Source organism: Rhea pennata, chromosome 1 (assembly GCF_028389875.1).
Source record: "Rhea pennata isolate bPtePen1 chromosome 1, bPtePen1.pri, whole genome shotgun sequence".
In the NCBI taxonomy this organism is placed as follows: domain Eukaryota; kingdom Metazoa; phylum Chordata; class Aves; order Rheiformes; family Rheidae; genus Rhea; species Rhea pennata.
In genome coordinates this window covers 88,914,907-88,932,812 of record NC_084663.1, presented here as the reverse complement: position 1 = coordinate 88,932,812, position 17,906 = coordinate 88,914,907, and the positions used below count along the sequence as shown (strand labels likewise).

The following is a 17,906-nucleotide window of genomic DNA, read 5'->3' as shown; positions in this document are numbered from 1 at the left end:
TTTGGCAAAAATGATAACTTAGTAAGTTAGGCAGAACTAGTTAATGCAAGAACCATACTTCCTGTAGTTAAGCTGGTACATTAAGGACTTACTTAAAATAACCTAAAATTTCAGACTGGACAAAACAACAGTAACTACTTCTCACTTAGTAAAGATAGTAAAGCAGGCATGAGATTGTGCTGATGTGCAAACATAGAACCACTTCCAGGAACTGCAGTATTTCTCAGCTCTACATTACTAAGAATTCCCTCTTGTCAGAAGTGCTTGTAGATTTTTCTGTCTTTAAAAGTTGTCATTCTGGTTGCATTTTGTTATTTTGGTTATCAAGAAATATTTTTGGAGTCTAACATTTTGTTAAGAAAACTCTTATGAATGCAACATTGTACTAATGAACATAGGGATCATTGTTTTCAAAATAAACGCAATTCCGAGGGCTTTTTTCTTTCAAAGTTTTCCCCCATCATGCAAAATGCCTTACAGATCATATCAAGCACTGTTATAACCTTCATGCCAGAGAGTGCTAAGATGATCAAATACAAGAAGCAGTTGAGAAAATCTCTGACTTTGTTGAGCTACAAGCATTTCACATGGCTTATAAGCACTTCATAGGCTTTGATTTTTGTATTGCTAACCCAGTCCATTTCAGAAGTTTTCAACAATAAAGTGTTTTTCCCTCTCTCCGTAAAACTCTCTCTTTCCTTTTTCAGAGCCATTAATTATCATAGCCTGAGAGGTCAGATCCAACATGCAAGAAGAGTTTTTACAATGGTCATAGGAGTTTCAAAACTTCATTAATTTTACAGTTAATTTTTGTGCAAGTCCTTTCCTTGGTACTGGAGAGAGAAATTCAACATGGAATGTTTTTTTCTCTTAAGTTTCTCTCTCATTTCCCTCCTTGGTGACATACTGTTTTTGAATATCCCTTTCTAACAGTGCTGCACACCTTCCCTGTAATAAATAAATAAATAAATAAGGTGCACTTTGCTGAAATACATCTGTTCTTCCAGTACTAAAGAGTACAGATCTAACCCATGCAGCAGCAGGATTATACTTTTGAAGGAAATTTAAACTTTTATGTACTCTACTCCCATTATTTGTAAGTTGTATTAAGATATCCTACAGTAGGCAGACATTGCTGTGCCCTAGAAACTGATTATTTGAATGTCTTATTCTAACTAGCTTGCAATGAGAAGTTGGCAGGATGTTGGCTCTCCAAAAGCTGGCTGAAGCATTGGTGGCATTGCCACTCCTAGCCTGCTTTGGTTGACAAGTTTTGTGATTGCCGTCAAAAAGCTACAAGGAGGAAAAAACCACTTTAACGGACTTGTAGATTTTCCTGGTAGAAGGAAGTTCTCAGGCAAGTTAGTTTCCACTTAATCCACATGCACAGTTGATGTCGGCACCATTGGGTTGTTAGGTGGTTGTAAATGAGAAGGGAAGAATTTTAAAACATGTTTTGCAATGAATGGGTCCTGGATCATTTAGTTCAATCCTGTGCAGCAACAGTGTATCATACAAAGACATTTCACTGAAAAAGGACTACAGAACAGTGACCATACACTCTCTAAGTGACCCCCTTCTTAAAATCTCCTGACCACAAAATATTTTCCAAACCTCAATAACAAGTGTACCAGCTTTAGTAAAAGGCAAAGAATTATAACCATTCTGTAGTGATATGTAAAGTATGATTAAATTGTGATTTTTTTTCCTGTTTTTCCAGTTTAGAAAGAATCTTAGGTCTATCTTATAGGAAAATGATTGCTGTTTTTATCTTTGCTTAAGCTGAGAAAGCAGCACGCAGAACTCTCTCTGCTCGCAGACAGCTCTCTCTAATTTGTTCAATCAGTTTCCCATTTTAAAATGAAAAAAAAATCAGAAATATGCTTTCATTTAAGAATGTATTAGAAATTAAGCTCATACCAATTCTGGATTAATTTTAAATTACTCAGCCTATACAATTGCTGATGAGTTACTTGTAAATATAATAAAACAGCTCTCACTTCTTCCTCCATGTTATTTTGAAACACCTATCAATATCTCCTGACAGTCAACAGCCTCATCTGCTGACCATATCCAATTTTTCAACTGAGGTGAAGTGAGAAGTGAAAGCCACAAGTCTGCAAAGTGCAGAATACTTTCAACTCCCTGTAGTCAGTGTGACCAGGAGCAGACAGTAGCCAGAGGACCAGTCTTATGTGGTATTCTATCTAGCCCAGTTCTGATTAAATTTTTGGGGTATTTCAGGCACTACTGGACAAGAAGAATAAAGTCAAGGAGCCAAAGAAGCCCCTTCGTTTCCTTGAAAAAGTAGAAAAACCTGTTCCTCGCCCCCCGACGCCAACCCTGGAAAAACCATCAGTCGTAAGTGGGATTATTTTTCTTCTGTAAATGGGATTTTTTTGTTGTTGTTGTTGATCCTTGATTGTTCCCTATCTGGTTATTAAATGAATGTCCAGAGAAGCAAAGAAGTCTTCTATCCTGATCTGACAACACTATCATAATCCAGTGGAGCAACTAAGTTCAGTCCCACTGAAATAAGTGAGACTTTTTGTGCTTAGCACTGAGCATGCACTTCATTAATTTGCTGGAGAAAAACTCCTGCAATCATGCAGGATTCAGTCTTTGACGAGCGTGCTCCAGTTAATTCACAGTTCATGGGGGTAGAGGGATAGTGTAGTGGTTATCACATCTGCTTTACATGCTGAAAGTCCTGGGTTCAAGCCCAGTGGAATCAGCACCAGGAAATCTTTGGGAGGTTGGATTAGATGATCTCCAGCAGTCCCTTCCAGCCTTACTGATTCTGTGATATCTATGAAAACGGTTCTTCTGTAGAGGTCAGAAGAGCAGTAATGTGTCATGGGGTTGTGATATACTCTAGGGAAAAAACAACTTGTTAAGGAAGCTGCAACTTACTTTCTTTTCTTCAAGTAATGTATTTCAGAGGTGGTTGCACCAGTGTATTGCTTTGTCTGCCTATTAACAGCATTTTCATGGTGCAGTAAGAATCAAACACAATTATCATTTAAACTTGTGAACTGAAGAAAGTCACACGACCATAAAAGTAAAAGGGAGCTCATTATATTATCTGTACTATCTTCCTTTGTGCAGTATGATTTGTTGTGGCCTACACAGTCCATTTTAAGATCTCTGAAATAAGAGTGTCTGCTACTGTCCTTTGTAAGTTGTACAGTTTCACTGACTCCTGCGTATTAGTTATTTTATTGCAGTGGTCGCAATTTAGCGGATGTTTAAACATTTCCAGGTTACGTGTTATTTTCTATATCAGAAAGATTTTTTTCCCCACCAGTTGTAGTCATGCTTCAGTCTATATATTATATATATATTTTTAGAAGAGTTCCAATACAATAGAACTTTAGCTAAATTAATTCTATCAACATTTGGTTTCTCCTCAAATGTTCTTATGTGCAGATGCATAAGAGAGTGGAGCTCTCTAGAGAAACTACATCTGTACAATCTGGCCACTTCAGCCACTGAAGGGCTGCCTTAGAAACTTCTGTCTTGTAGAATCTGAACAAGTTTGCTTCTACTGTACATCCTTCCAGCTGGTTGTTAGGAGCACTGAAAGCAAGGTTCTTCTCTGTTGTTAGTGCTTCTCTGCTTGCCCTGTAGAGATACTAAAACCAACTGCTAACTGCAGCAGCCCCTGGTGGAGTTCCTTATCTAGAGATGAGGATCTGAAAGGGAAAGTGTGCTAGAATGGTAGGCTGCTGACATGGGCCACAAGGGATGTAAAAGAAAGTGGAGAGAATGGAGACACTACTGCAGGCCTCTTCAACTCCTCCCTTTCTCCACCAGTCATTTCTTATGCACTTATCAGCCCCGACAAGGCATCATCTGCAACACTGAACAATACAACTACAAGTACTGAGAATGCATCCCACAGGAATTTAAACCTTGCAGCAATTTGGCTTACCTGTCCAGTATATGGGCCAGCTGTCTCTATTTCCAAAACTTCTGTCCTGAAGCAGTTTGGTGGCCTCACTTCCCTCTGCAGCCAGGTGATGTGGTACAGTTTAGCTCTCTAACTGGGCTGGAAATTCATCCCTTCTTTCTGGAGAAAAATAACAGATCAATCATAAAACACTCCTTTGCCTATTCTGCTTTGCTCCTCTTTGGTGCTGTTGTGGAAAGGAAGGAATGCTTCCTTTTGCTTTTGGAATACTTAATCTGCAACACCTAAAAAAAAAAAAAAAAAAAAGCAGACTTTAAAATTCAAGCTCACACCCCTTCTGTCATCCCACACTGTTGCCTCTTCTTCCAGCACTTCTAAAATACCACATTTCAATTCAGACCTCATAGGCTGCCTTTGCTTTATTAAAAAGCTTCCTTCTTGCAATATTCAAATTCTTTTTAATCTTTTTTTTTTTGGGTACCTCATGGACTTTTTTCTCCTGCTAGTGTTTAAGACCCCTCAGCAAGAAAAAATGCTGCCAGTTGTACTTCCTATATTTATAATAAGCCAACGTTTTGTCTCCTGCAGTTAAATTCCCTTACCTACCATACCTCATCCTTCTTCCAGACTGGTATCACTCACACAATGCTAGGCCAGTAACCCTCTCAAAGAAACAAATTGCAATTTGAGGTAATTCATTTTACTTACTTCCAAATAGTCACTTGCTAAGTCTTAAATTTACTGAGTTACTCCCATAACGGTCAGCACTGGAATAAATATCAGAAGAAAAATCTTATATGTTCTCTTTTAATTTAATCGCTTTATTTATGGTTAACAGCTCTTTTGCAGTTCCTAAAATAGTTCTTCTTCCTCCTTAGTGTCTTGACCTGTAAACTCATATAGCTAATGATCACTGACAGAAGTCAGTCAAGCTACAAATAGTATTTTTAATACATAGAGCAATTTTCTCTATCAACTTCTCCTTATCATTAGGTACTCCTCTTTAAAGAACCTCTGAAAGCGCCAGCAGTCTTTCTCCTCCATCTCTTGTAAAACAGAGAAGTATGTATTATTCTGACTCATCTCCCTTTCCCCAAGAATCAGAAGCAACTGCGAAAAAAAGCCAGAAATGAATTAGATTTTTTTTGATAGTTAGATGGATGATGTATAGAAAACTTCACCTGTATTTTCCTCAAAAGAAGGATTAATTGTGGTGTGGATGTTTGTTGTGTTTTGGCAGGAGGAAGAGGAGACAGAACTGGCAGTGATTTGTTTGCAGAAATTGCTCCGAGGAAGAGCTATTCAGAACATGGTATTTTGTGCCTCTCTGTTTATGTAAGCCTTCGGAATGATGGTGGGGATGACTGAAGGTGTGGTTGTAATCTTTATTCCACAGAACTAATCAAAGGCAATGGAGCTTCTGTAGCATATCCTCCTGTATGTTATCTCAAGTCCTTCAAGGCTTTGCTCTCCAGCCCAAACTTCTTACAGGAACTTCTAGGTTCCTGCATATGTTTATGAGTGTCTCCCTGTGCCAGCCGTCCCCCACACTGAGCTGTTTAATTAGATGCTTAATAGCAGAATTTCTCAAATGGCAAATTCTAGATTAGATTTGGACCACGAATACATTTTGCCTTGATCATGCCAAGATCCCAGCCTCTCATATGCCCTCCAGTAGGGCAGCTTTTATTTCTTACCATCTTCTCAGTTTCCTGGGATGGTGAGCTGAACCTTCTTAAATGTTGAAACACACTACCTTGATTTCCAGCAATGAAAGCAGTGTGCTGGCCTCATCATTCTGTTTCCAATGGAGTAGAAGTAGGCCTAGGTTTAAATTAATCAGGTAGCCCAGGTTTGGGCTTTATATTAAGCAAGTTTCTCACTTTGATCAGACCAGTTCAGATGGTTGGTTTTCATGCCTGCTATTTCTTTCTGTGTCATTGTTTCTGGAGTGTTCCCATGTGGAACACTGACCTGAGCTTTAGTTAACAATGCAGTTCTGAGAGTGGCTTAAGGTGAAACTTAGACTTCCCAAGTCTTCCCTGGTTCTGTGGTGATCTGTGAGAATGAGGTTTGACTCAATTGCAGAGCTGCTGATTTTCACAAGATTTTTTGAGAGCCATGAAATGTCCCATTAATTTTAGGAATCTTCTTCCAGCAGCTACTGGCTAAGAAATACCTGACTTGGTTGTGAGAATGCTGTGAACAGGGTTGACTGATCTTTTTTTTTTTTTTGCTCACTTTCTACCAGGAAGCCTTATCCCCCCACACTACATGCATAAATCCTGTTCACATTGAGGGAGAATGGAGAGAAGAGAGCATCAGGCAAGTAGTAGGCTACAGAATCTCATGATAGGGACAGCAGAAGTTTCAATAACCTCTCCATCAACTTGCTGCTTTGCACTGTTGCTAGATTCCTTCAAAAGGAATATCCTTCAAAGAATAGTGAATGCTGAAAAAGGAGACATTTAACTCAGGACAGAGAAAAAGATGCAATGCGCATACTGGCAACTTCAACAATTAGGCCAGTATAACAGGATATCAGGAAGGATATTGCCCTATTATGTAAGGACAAACTTGACCCTGGTTTCACTGTTCTCTGTTCAGGTAGTTTGAGTTCTAGGTGAGTCCTAGCAGAACCAAAAACTAATTTTCTTGAAATAAAGTAGCAGTGGGTCATCTATACTCCGTAGCAGAAGGTGTCAACTTACGTCTTCCATGCAGCAAGTTTTAGGCAAAGTTTAGCTGACAGACATAGTGTTTGCCTTGAACATGGCCACACATTTGTTACAGAGTTTTTCATTTCTCATTGGGAGTATAAGGGAAATTCCTCAAATCTTCAAATGCTAACAACAAAGAATTAGGTCTTGGGAATAGCTGGCTCTACAGCTTGGAAGAAAAGGGTATTCTCTGCTGGCAAAATACTTTGATCTGTATCCTTCATTTAATTTGCCTTATTATTTAACTTTATTTGAAAGATGTTTGAAGGGAAGGAAAAGCGACTGGAACTGATTCAAGAGTTGCGAACCACTCACGCACTTCAGGAGGACGTCCAGCTGCTTATGAAGGCAGAGAAGCAAGCGACACTGGCCTTACAGCAACAGCATGACTTGCAAATGCACAAGGTTTGCCTATAAACATGGAGCAGTTGATCTGTCACACTCCTGATTGCAGTACCACCAACACTCTTGCATTTAATTTCTTTATGTTTTCTATTATCCAAAGTGCAGAAACTATCCCAACTTATTTAAGTGCCCTCCTAGTAGAGGGCACTTAAATGCCTGAAGGGATAAATTGCTTTCACTGCTGTGGGGCTCTCGGGATCTCAGAAACAGACTGAGGCTGCAGCTGCTACCCAGGCTGTACTTGCTTTCTGCCCAAACATAGCACTTTTACTTATATTTTCAGGTCTCTGAATAAACTACACTGTCAGATGAACCTGAATTTACCCATATTTCAGTCCATTTAACTGGTGCTGTGACTTGGCATTACAACATGTCACCCTGTCAGCTGTTTTCCTGGATGTGTATTACTGCTGTGTCATTGCCCTGTCCTCTTTGTAGCTTGGCACCCTCTCAGGCTCCCACTCAGGCAAAAATCACCACAAAAGAAGCCAAAGTGGATTTACTTTGTAAATCTTTCTGGGATTGAGACTTCTAGCACCTCAGCAATGGAGGTGTAGTTGCCCCTTCCCTGTACTTGCCACTGTTCTGGAGAGCAGAGAAATACGGGGATCCATCCAGCACCAAGAATCTAGTGAGAGATGAGGATAAAAAATCTGACCGTATTTTCTTTCAGGGCCACAGTCTTCCAGAACAAAGTGAATCAAATGGCAGACTCTGGTCTGAAATGGATCATAAATAAATTTTGTCCAGACTTCACCATATCCCAAGATATATAGTGTCTCCTACATTCTTGCAGGTTATCCTGTAGTTCTTACCACTCTCGTGGTATCACAGAGACCAGCTGTGAGGCAATTCTGCAGGTTTCAGATTATCATAACAGCATAACAGCAGGCTGGCTGGCCTGACAGAGATGGAGCCAACCCGCTGCTTGCTGCTGGCTGAGCAGCTATAAAATTTCCTCTCAGAGCTCAGTAAACATTGAACTGAGTGATTGTGTTTTAGTATTTATCATTTCTAGATGTTGCCTCATATACAGGGAGCCTTGTTGTGGAACTCAGGAATACAGAACACCAGAAGATTATAGAGAAAATAATTTCTTCCGCTGAATTAAGAAAACTAAAACAAAAAAGCTGTAGGCATTAGCAACTTGAAATAGTGCTTTTTTTTTCTGGAAACTCAGGTAAGAGTGGAGGAGAGACCAGTTCAGACATCATAATGACATTCAGAAAGAAGAAAAGAGCAAAGAGTAAAGATGCTGACCTCTGATCTCAGAATCTCCTTTTAAGAGAGACACTGTCCCCGTCTACTCGTATCTACCCCTTTTACCTCTTGCTTTTGGTCTCCTGGGTCTTTGGCTCAGATTTTTTTTAACATTTTGAACTTTAAATTTCTCTGGAATGCAAGACCAGTAGTTTTCTATGTGAATGGATATTTTAGAAAGTCACTGATGATTCACAGTTCTTCAGTTCTTGGTGGTCACAACTTTTTTTTTAGATTTTTCAACTTTCTGGTTTAGAAAAGACATCTTTCAAAAAATGCTTTCTGCAGAAGAAAGGCTGAAATGCCAAGTGAAATGGCTGAAGGGGAGGATTGAATCTGATAGCAGCTACTGCTTAACTTGTATAGGTTTAGGTAACAAGTTAATACCTAAAGCTGTAGAGACCCACGACTCCTGTTTGACCATGGCAAGTTACATCACTTTGGCTGCATCACCAGTATCCACCCAAAGACATACTATTTTGCCGAGGGTGGCTTTGAATTTTAACAAATGTTTTGAATCCTCAGGATAGGATCTCGGTCATGAAGACAGAGATTTTATTTTCTGAATGCTAGATAGATGCTGCATTTGCAACTTTTGAACCTATTTTTCTGTCTTAGTCCAGCTAAGCTTCATGCAGAAAGATGGAGGGTGTGCAGTTGAAGTCAATTCATTGCCAGCTTTATACCTTCCGTTTCTTGGTCTGGGAAGTAGAGCAGTTCCCAGTAACAAACAGACAGTCTAAGTAAATGTTCTGATTATACTCTCAGCTACAACAGCAGCTCATAATAGCTGGAATATAATGCTGGTAGTATTTTATCTCCTCCCACTCATCCAAGGTGTGGGGGCTGCCTGTCCTAGTGCCACAGGATGTAGACTATTCCCAGGCTGACTAGTTTTGTCATCCTTTAGCCTCTTTATGCCATCAGAGCCAATATACAGGAACCTTACATTATACAGAGACCTGGCCAGCTTACGTAAAACAAAAAGAATGCGAAACTCCTAGGTTTGTCCTATAGCTGGGTTGAGTGGATACTGCAGAGCTGTTTCAAATGCTTGTGGTCATAGGAACATTCCTGTGGTTTGTAACACAATTCTTTTGCATTTTTTTTAAGCTATCACAAATGGAAAACCACTTGGCCTGGGCAGAAGGAAGGACACTGGCGAACATGTTTGATTTCCTCTCTAAAGAGCTGTTGAGGCTACAAGAAGAGCGGAAGATCCATGCTTTTGTCATGCTGGCTGAGAGGCAGCGGCGAATGCGGGAAGCAGAGGAGAGTGGACGCCGCCAAGTAGAAGAGATGCAACGGCAGGAAGAGGATGAGATTTTCAGACAGGTAAGAGAGGGAGAGTGTTGGGACTGTGAGCAGCTTCAAGGAACTGCCTCCCTGCAGGAAAGTCCAGCTAGAAAGGAAATACTTCAAGCGCTGACTTAGGTGATGGCTAGTTTTAAAATGGAGGGGGAAGTCTTAGTGAAGAGAATCATCTCCATTAAATAAAGGATTGTCTGAGTGCCCTAACAGACAGTGCTGCTATGTGTTCTGTCACATGTCACGAATAGATAAAGGTTTCCAAACTTCCACAAAAAACACCTATGGAGAGCATATGTACCTAAATAATCTTTAGGACTAATGTTTTGTCATAACTTGGTCTGTCCAGCAGAATTGTTAGGTGTTCTCCTACAGAGAATGCCTTCAAGCAAATTTTGGAGAGAATTTACACACACACACACACACACACACACACACACACACACACACCCCGGAAGTGGACTGCCTGTAACAAGGAGTGCTATAACAAGAGTTATTTTGAAGCAATGATAATGGATAACATAACCTTGAAATACAGAAATCCAGAAACAGAGATCCTGAGATGACCCTATTCCATAACTGCTCTAGCATTCTACTTTCATTCCCTAACTTCTGGCTACATGAAGCATATTCCTCCCAGTTGAAAGGAGTGAGTGGGAGCCTAATTGACTAAACCAACAATTTTCAAACTTTGTGGGAGGAGGTTAATACAAAGAGAGTCTGAAATCACTTTGTAAAAAATTTTATCTTTTTTCTTTTTAAATCTCTTTTCTGCTTCTCTGAGTGGGAGGCAGGGAGGGTCAGAGTGCAATAAGCTTATGCCCTTCAGACTAGCAGAAGGGACGGGGTTATTTCTAGAACCTCTGCCCTACATCCCTTATGAGGCAATCAATATGTTTATCTTATTCACGTTACTTCCACTGTCTTGATGGAATCTTTTCCTTTAGGATTTGCATGGCAGAAATCTGATTAATTTACTGAAGCCAATGCTGATGATGATTATTTGGCAGTTGTTCAGGGAACCATGAGAACTGAGGAAGCAACTGCCATTGTATTCACAGAACTAACCTGCTGTAGAAGAATTGGAGAGTAGATCTGCCAGTAAAAGTTTTACTTCTAGCACTGGCTCTTTCCTCCATTTGTTTGTGTTCAGTTAGTTCTCAAAAAGAATTTTTAGAGAAGAAATTTTTACACAAGTTGTCCACCTCAGAAAGCACTGCTGAGAACAATCTGTGGCCCTTGCTTCTCTGGAAATCTGGTTCTACCCACCTGTCATAGCAATAACCAGTAAAAACATTATCTTGGTGTTTTTTCCAGGTGGTCAAAGTGCACCAGAGCACTGTTGACTCCTACTTGGAAGACATTATCTTGAGCAGCATGGAGAAAACAGCTGAAGAACAAGCCAGGGAAGAGATTCAGAGAATGGCTGTAGAAATCAATGACATTGCGTACGAAATGGAAAATCGGTACGCTCTTAAAATGCACAGTAGAGGCTGTTTGCAGCAGTTTAGAACATAGCTAACCATCTGCATCTGTACTTATATCTCTAATTTAAGACATAGGAAGGGTAGAGCAATACTGTTCATGGCTACTTCATTAGTGTGAAGGTTGTATGAGAACCACACTATTACTGTCTAGTATACACATATAAATCTGTCAGAGCTTTATTTCCATATAGCATGTGCCAGATTCCCTTTGCAAATCACTTCTGAGATCTGTGAATCAACCTTTTTAGACTCCTCCATGTCAATGAGATGCTGTGACAGCACTTTAAGTGAATCTGGGAATTGCCTAAAGCAATACCCATTCACATTGGTCTTTTCATTTATTTACAGTACTACAGAAAGTTAGTTTGAAAGAGATGCAAAAGATACAGCTATACAGCAATCTTTCATTCTGAGGTGGCTGTTCTGCAGGAAACTGCCAGTTCCCAGGGAGGGTCAGTCATACTGATGGCCACTTCACAAGGCACTCTGAGTATAGTAAGTTGTTGGGAACACCATCGTCTTGTGTTTGGCTGGAGCATCAGCAGTGAATACTTTTTAGAACCTGCCAAACCTCCAGTTCAGTTTCTATGTGCTTTTTTGGAATTGAGCCATGAATATCCCAATGACACAGTGACTCTCCTGTGGTACAGCAGCTGTGTATTTTGTAACCAGATGAATATGAATGTTGAAATCCTTGGGGAGAATTAACCATAGATAATGCATGCAGATCCTGGGCCAATTGGGAACCCATCAAATACTGGCATGGAAAAGAGCATGGGGACTAGCCAAACGCAAAGTCACAAAAGGGAAGAATTTAGCAAACTCAGCAACAGACCACAGGCTAAATTGACAAAGACCCAAATCTTCAGGAGTGTCTGTTTGTCTAGCTCAGTCTGACATCAGTGAGAACTGGATTCCTAAATACCTCTGAGGATCAGGAATCTAGGGTGATCTTCTCTCCTGAAATACTGCTTTTCCAATACAATATAGAACGCACTGGCAGCACTATGCAGAGGAGGATAATCAGTCATACCGTCAGTGCTGTGCACTATTTTATGAGTTAAACAGATACCCAGCTGACAATTACCACCATGGCAATACACTCACTTGAAAATAGTGAGAATATTTGTATGGGAATCATGTGTTTGCAGGGGTGATCTGGAAAGAAAACTAAAATACTAATATCACACCCTATGTCTGTTCTGTAGTCGAACTCACCTACAGTCAGAAGAGATTGTAGCAGAGCTGGTTTATAGTTTCCTGATTCCAGAGGTTGAGAAAATCTCTGTCAAAGAGAAAGGTAAGGCGTCCAATAGCTTTATTCTCTTCTTGAATTAGTTCATTCTCCTTGCTCCAGCTCAGTGAGAGAAAGGCACATTCCCAAAAGTTGTCTCAGTTCTCTGAGATTGCTCTCTTGCACTCTGCGGGTAGAAGGTTAGCCCTCTGACTCCTCTTCACAGGTTTCTCATGAGCCTTAGTCTTTTAAAATAGTGGTCAAAATTCAGACCTAACCTAATTTGGTGCAATTTTAACACTAAAACTACAGGAGATGAAAAAGCCTATTGTGCCTTCAAAAATAAACTGGAAAAAGTCATTAAGTAGCATAGCTGTGAATAATCTATTATATGGCAATTTGTAAAAACTGTAGAAGTCTTTAACAGGTAGATTACTTAAATATATGTGAAAAAAAAGATTGCATGTTTCCCTGACACCTTTTTTTTTTCCCAGCTGGTCGAGAAGTAAATGCAAAGATAAGGTTTTAGGGTTGACTATAGTGCCATCATGTTTTAAGTGGATAATTTTGCAGTTTTAAAGGTTGTTTCTGTTTGGTCAAAATGGAACAGTATACTTCAAAATACAGAGGCGAAGACCTTGAAAACCATGTATTACACAGAGTAACAAAACAAAATGGCTGTTCTTAACTGTAAGGTTTCCACTAACCAGCACACTCAAAAGATTGTGACTAACCGGTCATCCATATAAAGTAAATATAACCTATCAAAAGCAATTGTATCAAGATAGAGTCTGAAGTAGCCTTTGCCTTATTGTCTTCCTGCTGACTTGAGAACAAAAACATGTAGCTGATTGCTTTTTTGTTTTCTTAATGAAAATACAAACCCTGCAAACACCTTTTGTGATCTGTGAATTAAGTTCTTTCTTCCTGGTTTGTATTTATCACCAACAAAAGTAACTATCTATTCAGCAGCAGATAATGCTTTCTAAGCTTAATCAGCTCCCTCCTTCTTAGTCTTGCTGGATCTGCAAGCCTACCAAAGCAAGGTAAAGTAATTTTGGTCAGTGAAGTCTGTAGCTCAGGCACTGATGCACACAGGTTAATTCGTCTCAGAAGGAGCAGACTTAGAGATGGCCTAGGATTCTGGACATAAGGAGGCAGTGTCAAGCAGAGGAAAGAGGAAAATACCTATTGGGTTGAAATCTAACAGCAGCTGATGAACTAAGCACCTTGGAAGTGTTCCCAAGCAACAAAGGAGAACATCTCCAAAATCTGGGATAGCTACAGGGAATCTGTCTGGAAGGCAGAGCTGGACCTATGCAAAATTAAAGTGGAGGCTAGAAGAAGAGCTACAGCAATAGGTCATAAAGTACAAGAGCTCCTTCAAACGTGGTCAAGTGAAACTTACCACAATATTCTTGAAGCAGCAAGGGTCACATGTCCCAAAGAGACCTTGTTCATACTTTCTTCTGCTATTGCTGCCTTGAGTGGGATGGACCCTCTGCGTTTAAGAGCTAGCTGAGTTCTATCAAATATGTTCTGGAGAACAGGCCCTGCCATGAGCGTCCTGTACAGTGATATGTTCAGAGAAGCAGAATCGTCACGTAAGTAACTTTTCCATTTAAATCCAAAGAAATAGTACCCAAAAAATGCCATCTGAACTTGTGAACACATCAGTGTTTTGCATTTCTGTTGCAGCTTTTAAAGCTTTCACTAGAGCAAGCCATATTAGTCATTATGAAACTCTATTTGTTTTATCCACTGGTGCATGCTTGAGTACATAACTTCCTTGAAATTAGCAGGAAGTGATCTGAGGTCAGTGACTGACTGGCCTGCCAGAGGAGCAAATCTATTTGTATAAAAAAAAGCCGAGGACCTACAAGTTCCACCTTTGCCCATGCTCTAGCTTCCCCTTATACAGATCTCTTTCTTTTGCCGTTGCTTAGTCTTTCTTTTCCTTTGTTTTTTCTTCTCCTGAGTATCTCTCCCATTCTTCTGTACAAAAGCAGGCATTATCCAATAACGGCCTGTCCCGAGACACCTCTGCCCCTCACTTCTGAACTCTCTCACTGGAGCTAGAAGGCAATGTGTTGATAAGAAAAATCTTGCTTTTAAAAGGACAAAACTCACGCAGCAGCTTAAGCCCTCTTTCTTTTAGAATTCACTGTGCATGAAGGAAGGGACTGCAGCAATATCAGGAGAAGTAATGGTTCATGCAGGGGTGCATGAGCAGTTGAAGTCAAAATGCCTTGGATGGATGGGATGTTATCCTGGGAACTGGGAGTTGGCTGGTGAAGGGCAGCTTATCAAATGCAAGTGAGATCCAGTTGTCTTAATTGTCAACTGAATGGACCTGGGAGATGGATAAAATATAAAAAGGATGGATTAGCAAAGTTCAGTGACTGAGTCAGCAAGTGTGAGGGCTGTCTGAATTGTTGCAGTGACAGTATGCAGGACCATACAACACATGCAAGGCACCAGTGATTCAGAGTTCACAGTTAAAATGCAGCTCAGCCTTACAGTGTAAACAGACCAAAATCACAAGGAAGTCTTGAACTTTTGCAGGGAAGTGATGCAAATAGAACCACAGTTTATTCCTGCAGTGCTCCCCATCCCCTCCTTACAATCATACAGTATTTAAATCCTGGTGTTTGTTTACCTTCATCTGAAGCCTAGTAAGGAAAAGAGGGACTGAAGAACAATGAGGAGAACTGTAGGGTGAATGGTTTGGCTTGAGTAATTAGTTCCCCAAAGGTGGGCTGGAAATATACACAAACCAGATGATTGGATGAAAACTGTAAAACACAGCAAAGAACAATCTGTTCCTGGTGAAAGGGAGATGATAAAAGTGGGTGATTTGAGTCTGTACTGTCTCCAGGTCTATCAACTGCATAAGGGTTCCTCTGTGCAGGTAGAATTGTGACACAGGAGAGGGCAGATTTCAGCTCCAGTCTTACAGGGATCTGCTGCAATTAACAAATACTGAAGGAGAAGTTATTTTAAAGCCTGAATACATAGTGGCCAATTCTGCCCTAGGCTACAAAGGAAAACCCTTTGCCTGTGCTTCCCACTGTGGGGGGTTGTTTTCAAAGGGAAGTGCAAAGTTGGTTGCTGCTATTAGGTGGCAGTAGAACCCTATCGGCCAGAGTCAGAAGGATGTCTTTTTTTCTTTTTTTCTTTTCTTCTTTTTTTTTTTTCCCTCTCCTGAAATTGGCTTGTCCACAGCTGCAGAAGCTAAAAACTAACTCTCCTTTCTTCCCTACAGAGAACAGTTTGCTATAGCTTTCCAAGTAAAAGCCTTTCCTCTTTTTATGCACAGTGAGGCAGGCCCAAAGAAAACACATCAATGCTGCTCATCAAATCATCCACAGGGACACAGAGAGAGTAGTGGCTGATCTGGCTTTGCGTCAGGAGCCGTCTGCTAGCGAGATAAAGGGAGATTCTCCTACTGCGACAGCTAGCACCGCTTCAAGCAGGACAACTGCTGGATTGAGCACAGTCACACATGAACTATCTAAAGTTCCAGGTGACAAAAGCCCAGGAGAGACAGCAGAGACCCATTCGGATGTATCAGACATGGATACCCCAGCTTCCTAGAGACAGAAGGTAAGCAAGGTAAGTTTCCCTTCCCCTCTGTGATTTGAGCTCAGAGCATGAAGAAGGAGAGGGAAGCACATTACATCTACTTTTTTCAGGGCATCCTGGATGAAAAAACATCTGTCTCCTTTTGGCTATCCTTTCTGCCAGCAATGTTGTCCTGGAGCCACTCTATGTACATTTCAATGTAGCATCCTCCATCCAACTCCCCATATCTAGCTTTGGACTGTCACCCGGGAAGAGTACTTTACTGGCTGACACAAAAAGGGGCATTTAAAACATTGCTTTGCTAAGTTACCTCTTCTAATTATTGAAAGAAGTTAGAGTGAGAGATTCAGTGTTAGCATCCCTTACTTGTCCTCCCAGCACAGAGCTATAGAGTTCTGTACCTGGGCTTTTGATAGTGTTTCCTTACATCAAGAGCGTTAAATGAAAAAATGTTCCAGCCGTGGGAAATTTTGAGTTGAGACCATATCTAACATCTTTTCTCAAGCATATCCCACTGACTCCCCTAGCTGAGTAAAGCAAAGAATAGATTCATGCGTTAGTTCTACTATTAAGCATTGAAGCTGAATAAAAGCTATCTTAGACAGGCTACTGGTAAGGGTCAGATCTTGCATCATCTTATCACATTATTAGCCATTGCTTAGCTCAGCAGAGTGGTTGCTGCCAGGCCAGCAGTGCCTGGCACTAATAACTAAAGGTAGGTGATAGCAGAGCAGTGTAGGGGCCGATGTAGCTTGTGCAAAGCAGCCATTAACCAGTGCTTATGGCTTTTCAAGAAACATTACTCTTTGGACTGACCTCTTCTGGCTTCTTCTCATCCCAAGGAGAACATTTCTGGCAAGAATCCTGTTTCCTAGAACAGGGAGCACTCTGTTAGTCACTCTGGCTTTCTGGCTCCACAAGGCTATGCTAAAGGGATGCTGATTTTGCGTTGTTTGCAAGCATGGGGGTGCTGCAACTCAGAGTGTGAGAAATCAGCAGGCTGCAGACAAGTGCAGAGCATCCGATCAGAGAGCTGTCAGGGACTTGCACATCTCTTGAGCATTCACCTGTCAAAATTCTTGAGATCTGTGGGTTTTGCATCTCAAACCTACATTTACACCAGTACCAACATCAAATGCACCGATTTTTGGAGGAAAAGTCACAGCCACAACTAAACATCCAAAATGCTTACTCATTGATGCTCTAGCTACTATTTATGCAGCAAATAGCAGTATTAGTTCTCACTGATAATGTAATAACGGACTGATATCTATGCACTTCCATCATTTATCTCTGTAACTGATAGCCCATTCTTTGTTTTGGGTTCCAGATATTTTGTCTGTAAAGCTTATAGTCCAGCTAACTAATTCCAAACATAGCTGTGTCCCTTCAAAACACAAACCAGAAGCTCTTTAAGAATTCAGACTTACTAGTGCATTCCTGGAAAAAAATTTTCATCAGGCCTCATATCTGTGGATTTTGGGGAGGATGGGGAGAAAGAGAGGGAGCAAACAACAAAGAAAAAAAGACTGATTACCCCAGTATTCCACTGAGCTATAAATAAGAATTAGAGAGAGGAAACAAAGAGAGCTGCACTAAGAAACATTTGCTGGGCCTTAGGTCACTGATTTAGGGGCACTGGGTGGCTTGTGTGGGCAGGCAGCCCATGTAAGTATTGGAGAAGCAGGCAGGAGTCCAAGATGGGTGATGAGATCCTGTTAAGATTCTATGATGATCCTTTTAGAGATTAGGAATTTGGAAAAGTTCTCATAGTGTGAGTAGCTAGTCAGTAGAAGTGAAAATAGCAAATGCAAAAAACGCTGAAAGAAACGCTTTTCAGACTGTGGAAAGAGAGGCTGTATTGTATATTAGCTCTGTTCCCTCAGGCCACCTTGGACAAATTTAGCCAGATGAAAAGAGAGGGGATAGCATGAATCACAAGTTCCAATGTAATAAGAGAGACATGGAAAACTTGAGGCAGCAAAACAGTGAAG

The 17,906-nt window shown here is 40.6% G+C and overlaps 1 protein-coding gene across 1 annotated transcript in view; it reads left to right on the top strand.

Annotated features, from left to right (window-relative positions):
* CFAP91 (cilia and flagella associated protein 91) overlaps positions 1-15,924 on the top strand; it is a 28,606-nt gene extending 12,682 nt beyond the window's left edge. The window contains exons 9-15 of the mRNA XM_062572861.1: positions 2,245-2,361; positions 5,154-5,225; positions 6,892-7,038; positions 9,412-9,633; positions 10,924-11,072; positions 12,302-12,393; positions 15,647-15,924. Coding sequence (XP_062428845.1) covers positions 2,245-2,361; positions 5,154-5,225; positions 6,892-7,038; positions 9,412-9,633; positions 10,924-11,072; positions 12,302-12,393; positions 15,647-15,924 — 1,077 coding nt within the window. The remainder of the gene's footprint in view (positions 1-2,244; positions 2,362-5,153; positions 5,226-6,891; positions 7,039-9,411; positions 9,634-10,923; positions 11,073-12,301; positions 12,394-15,646) is intronic.
* Positions 15,925-17,906: the final 1,982 nt, after the last annotated feature.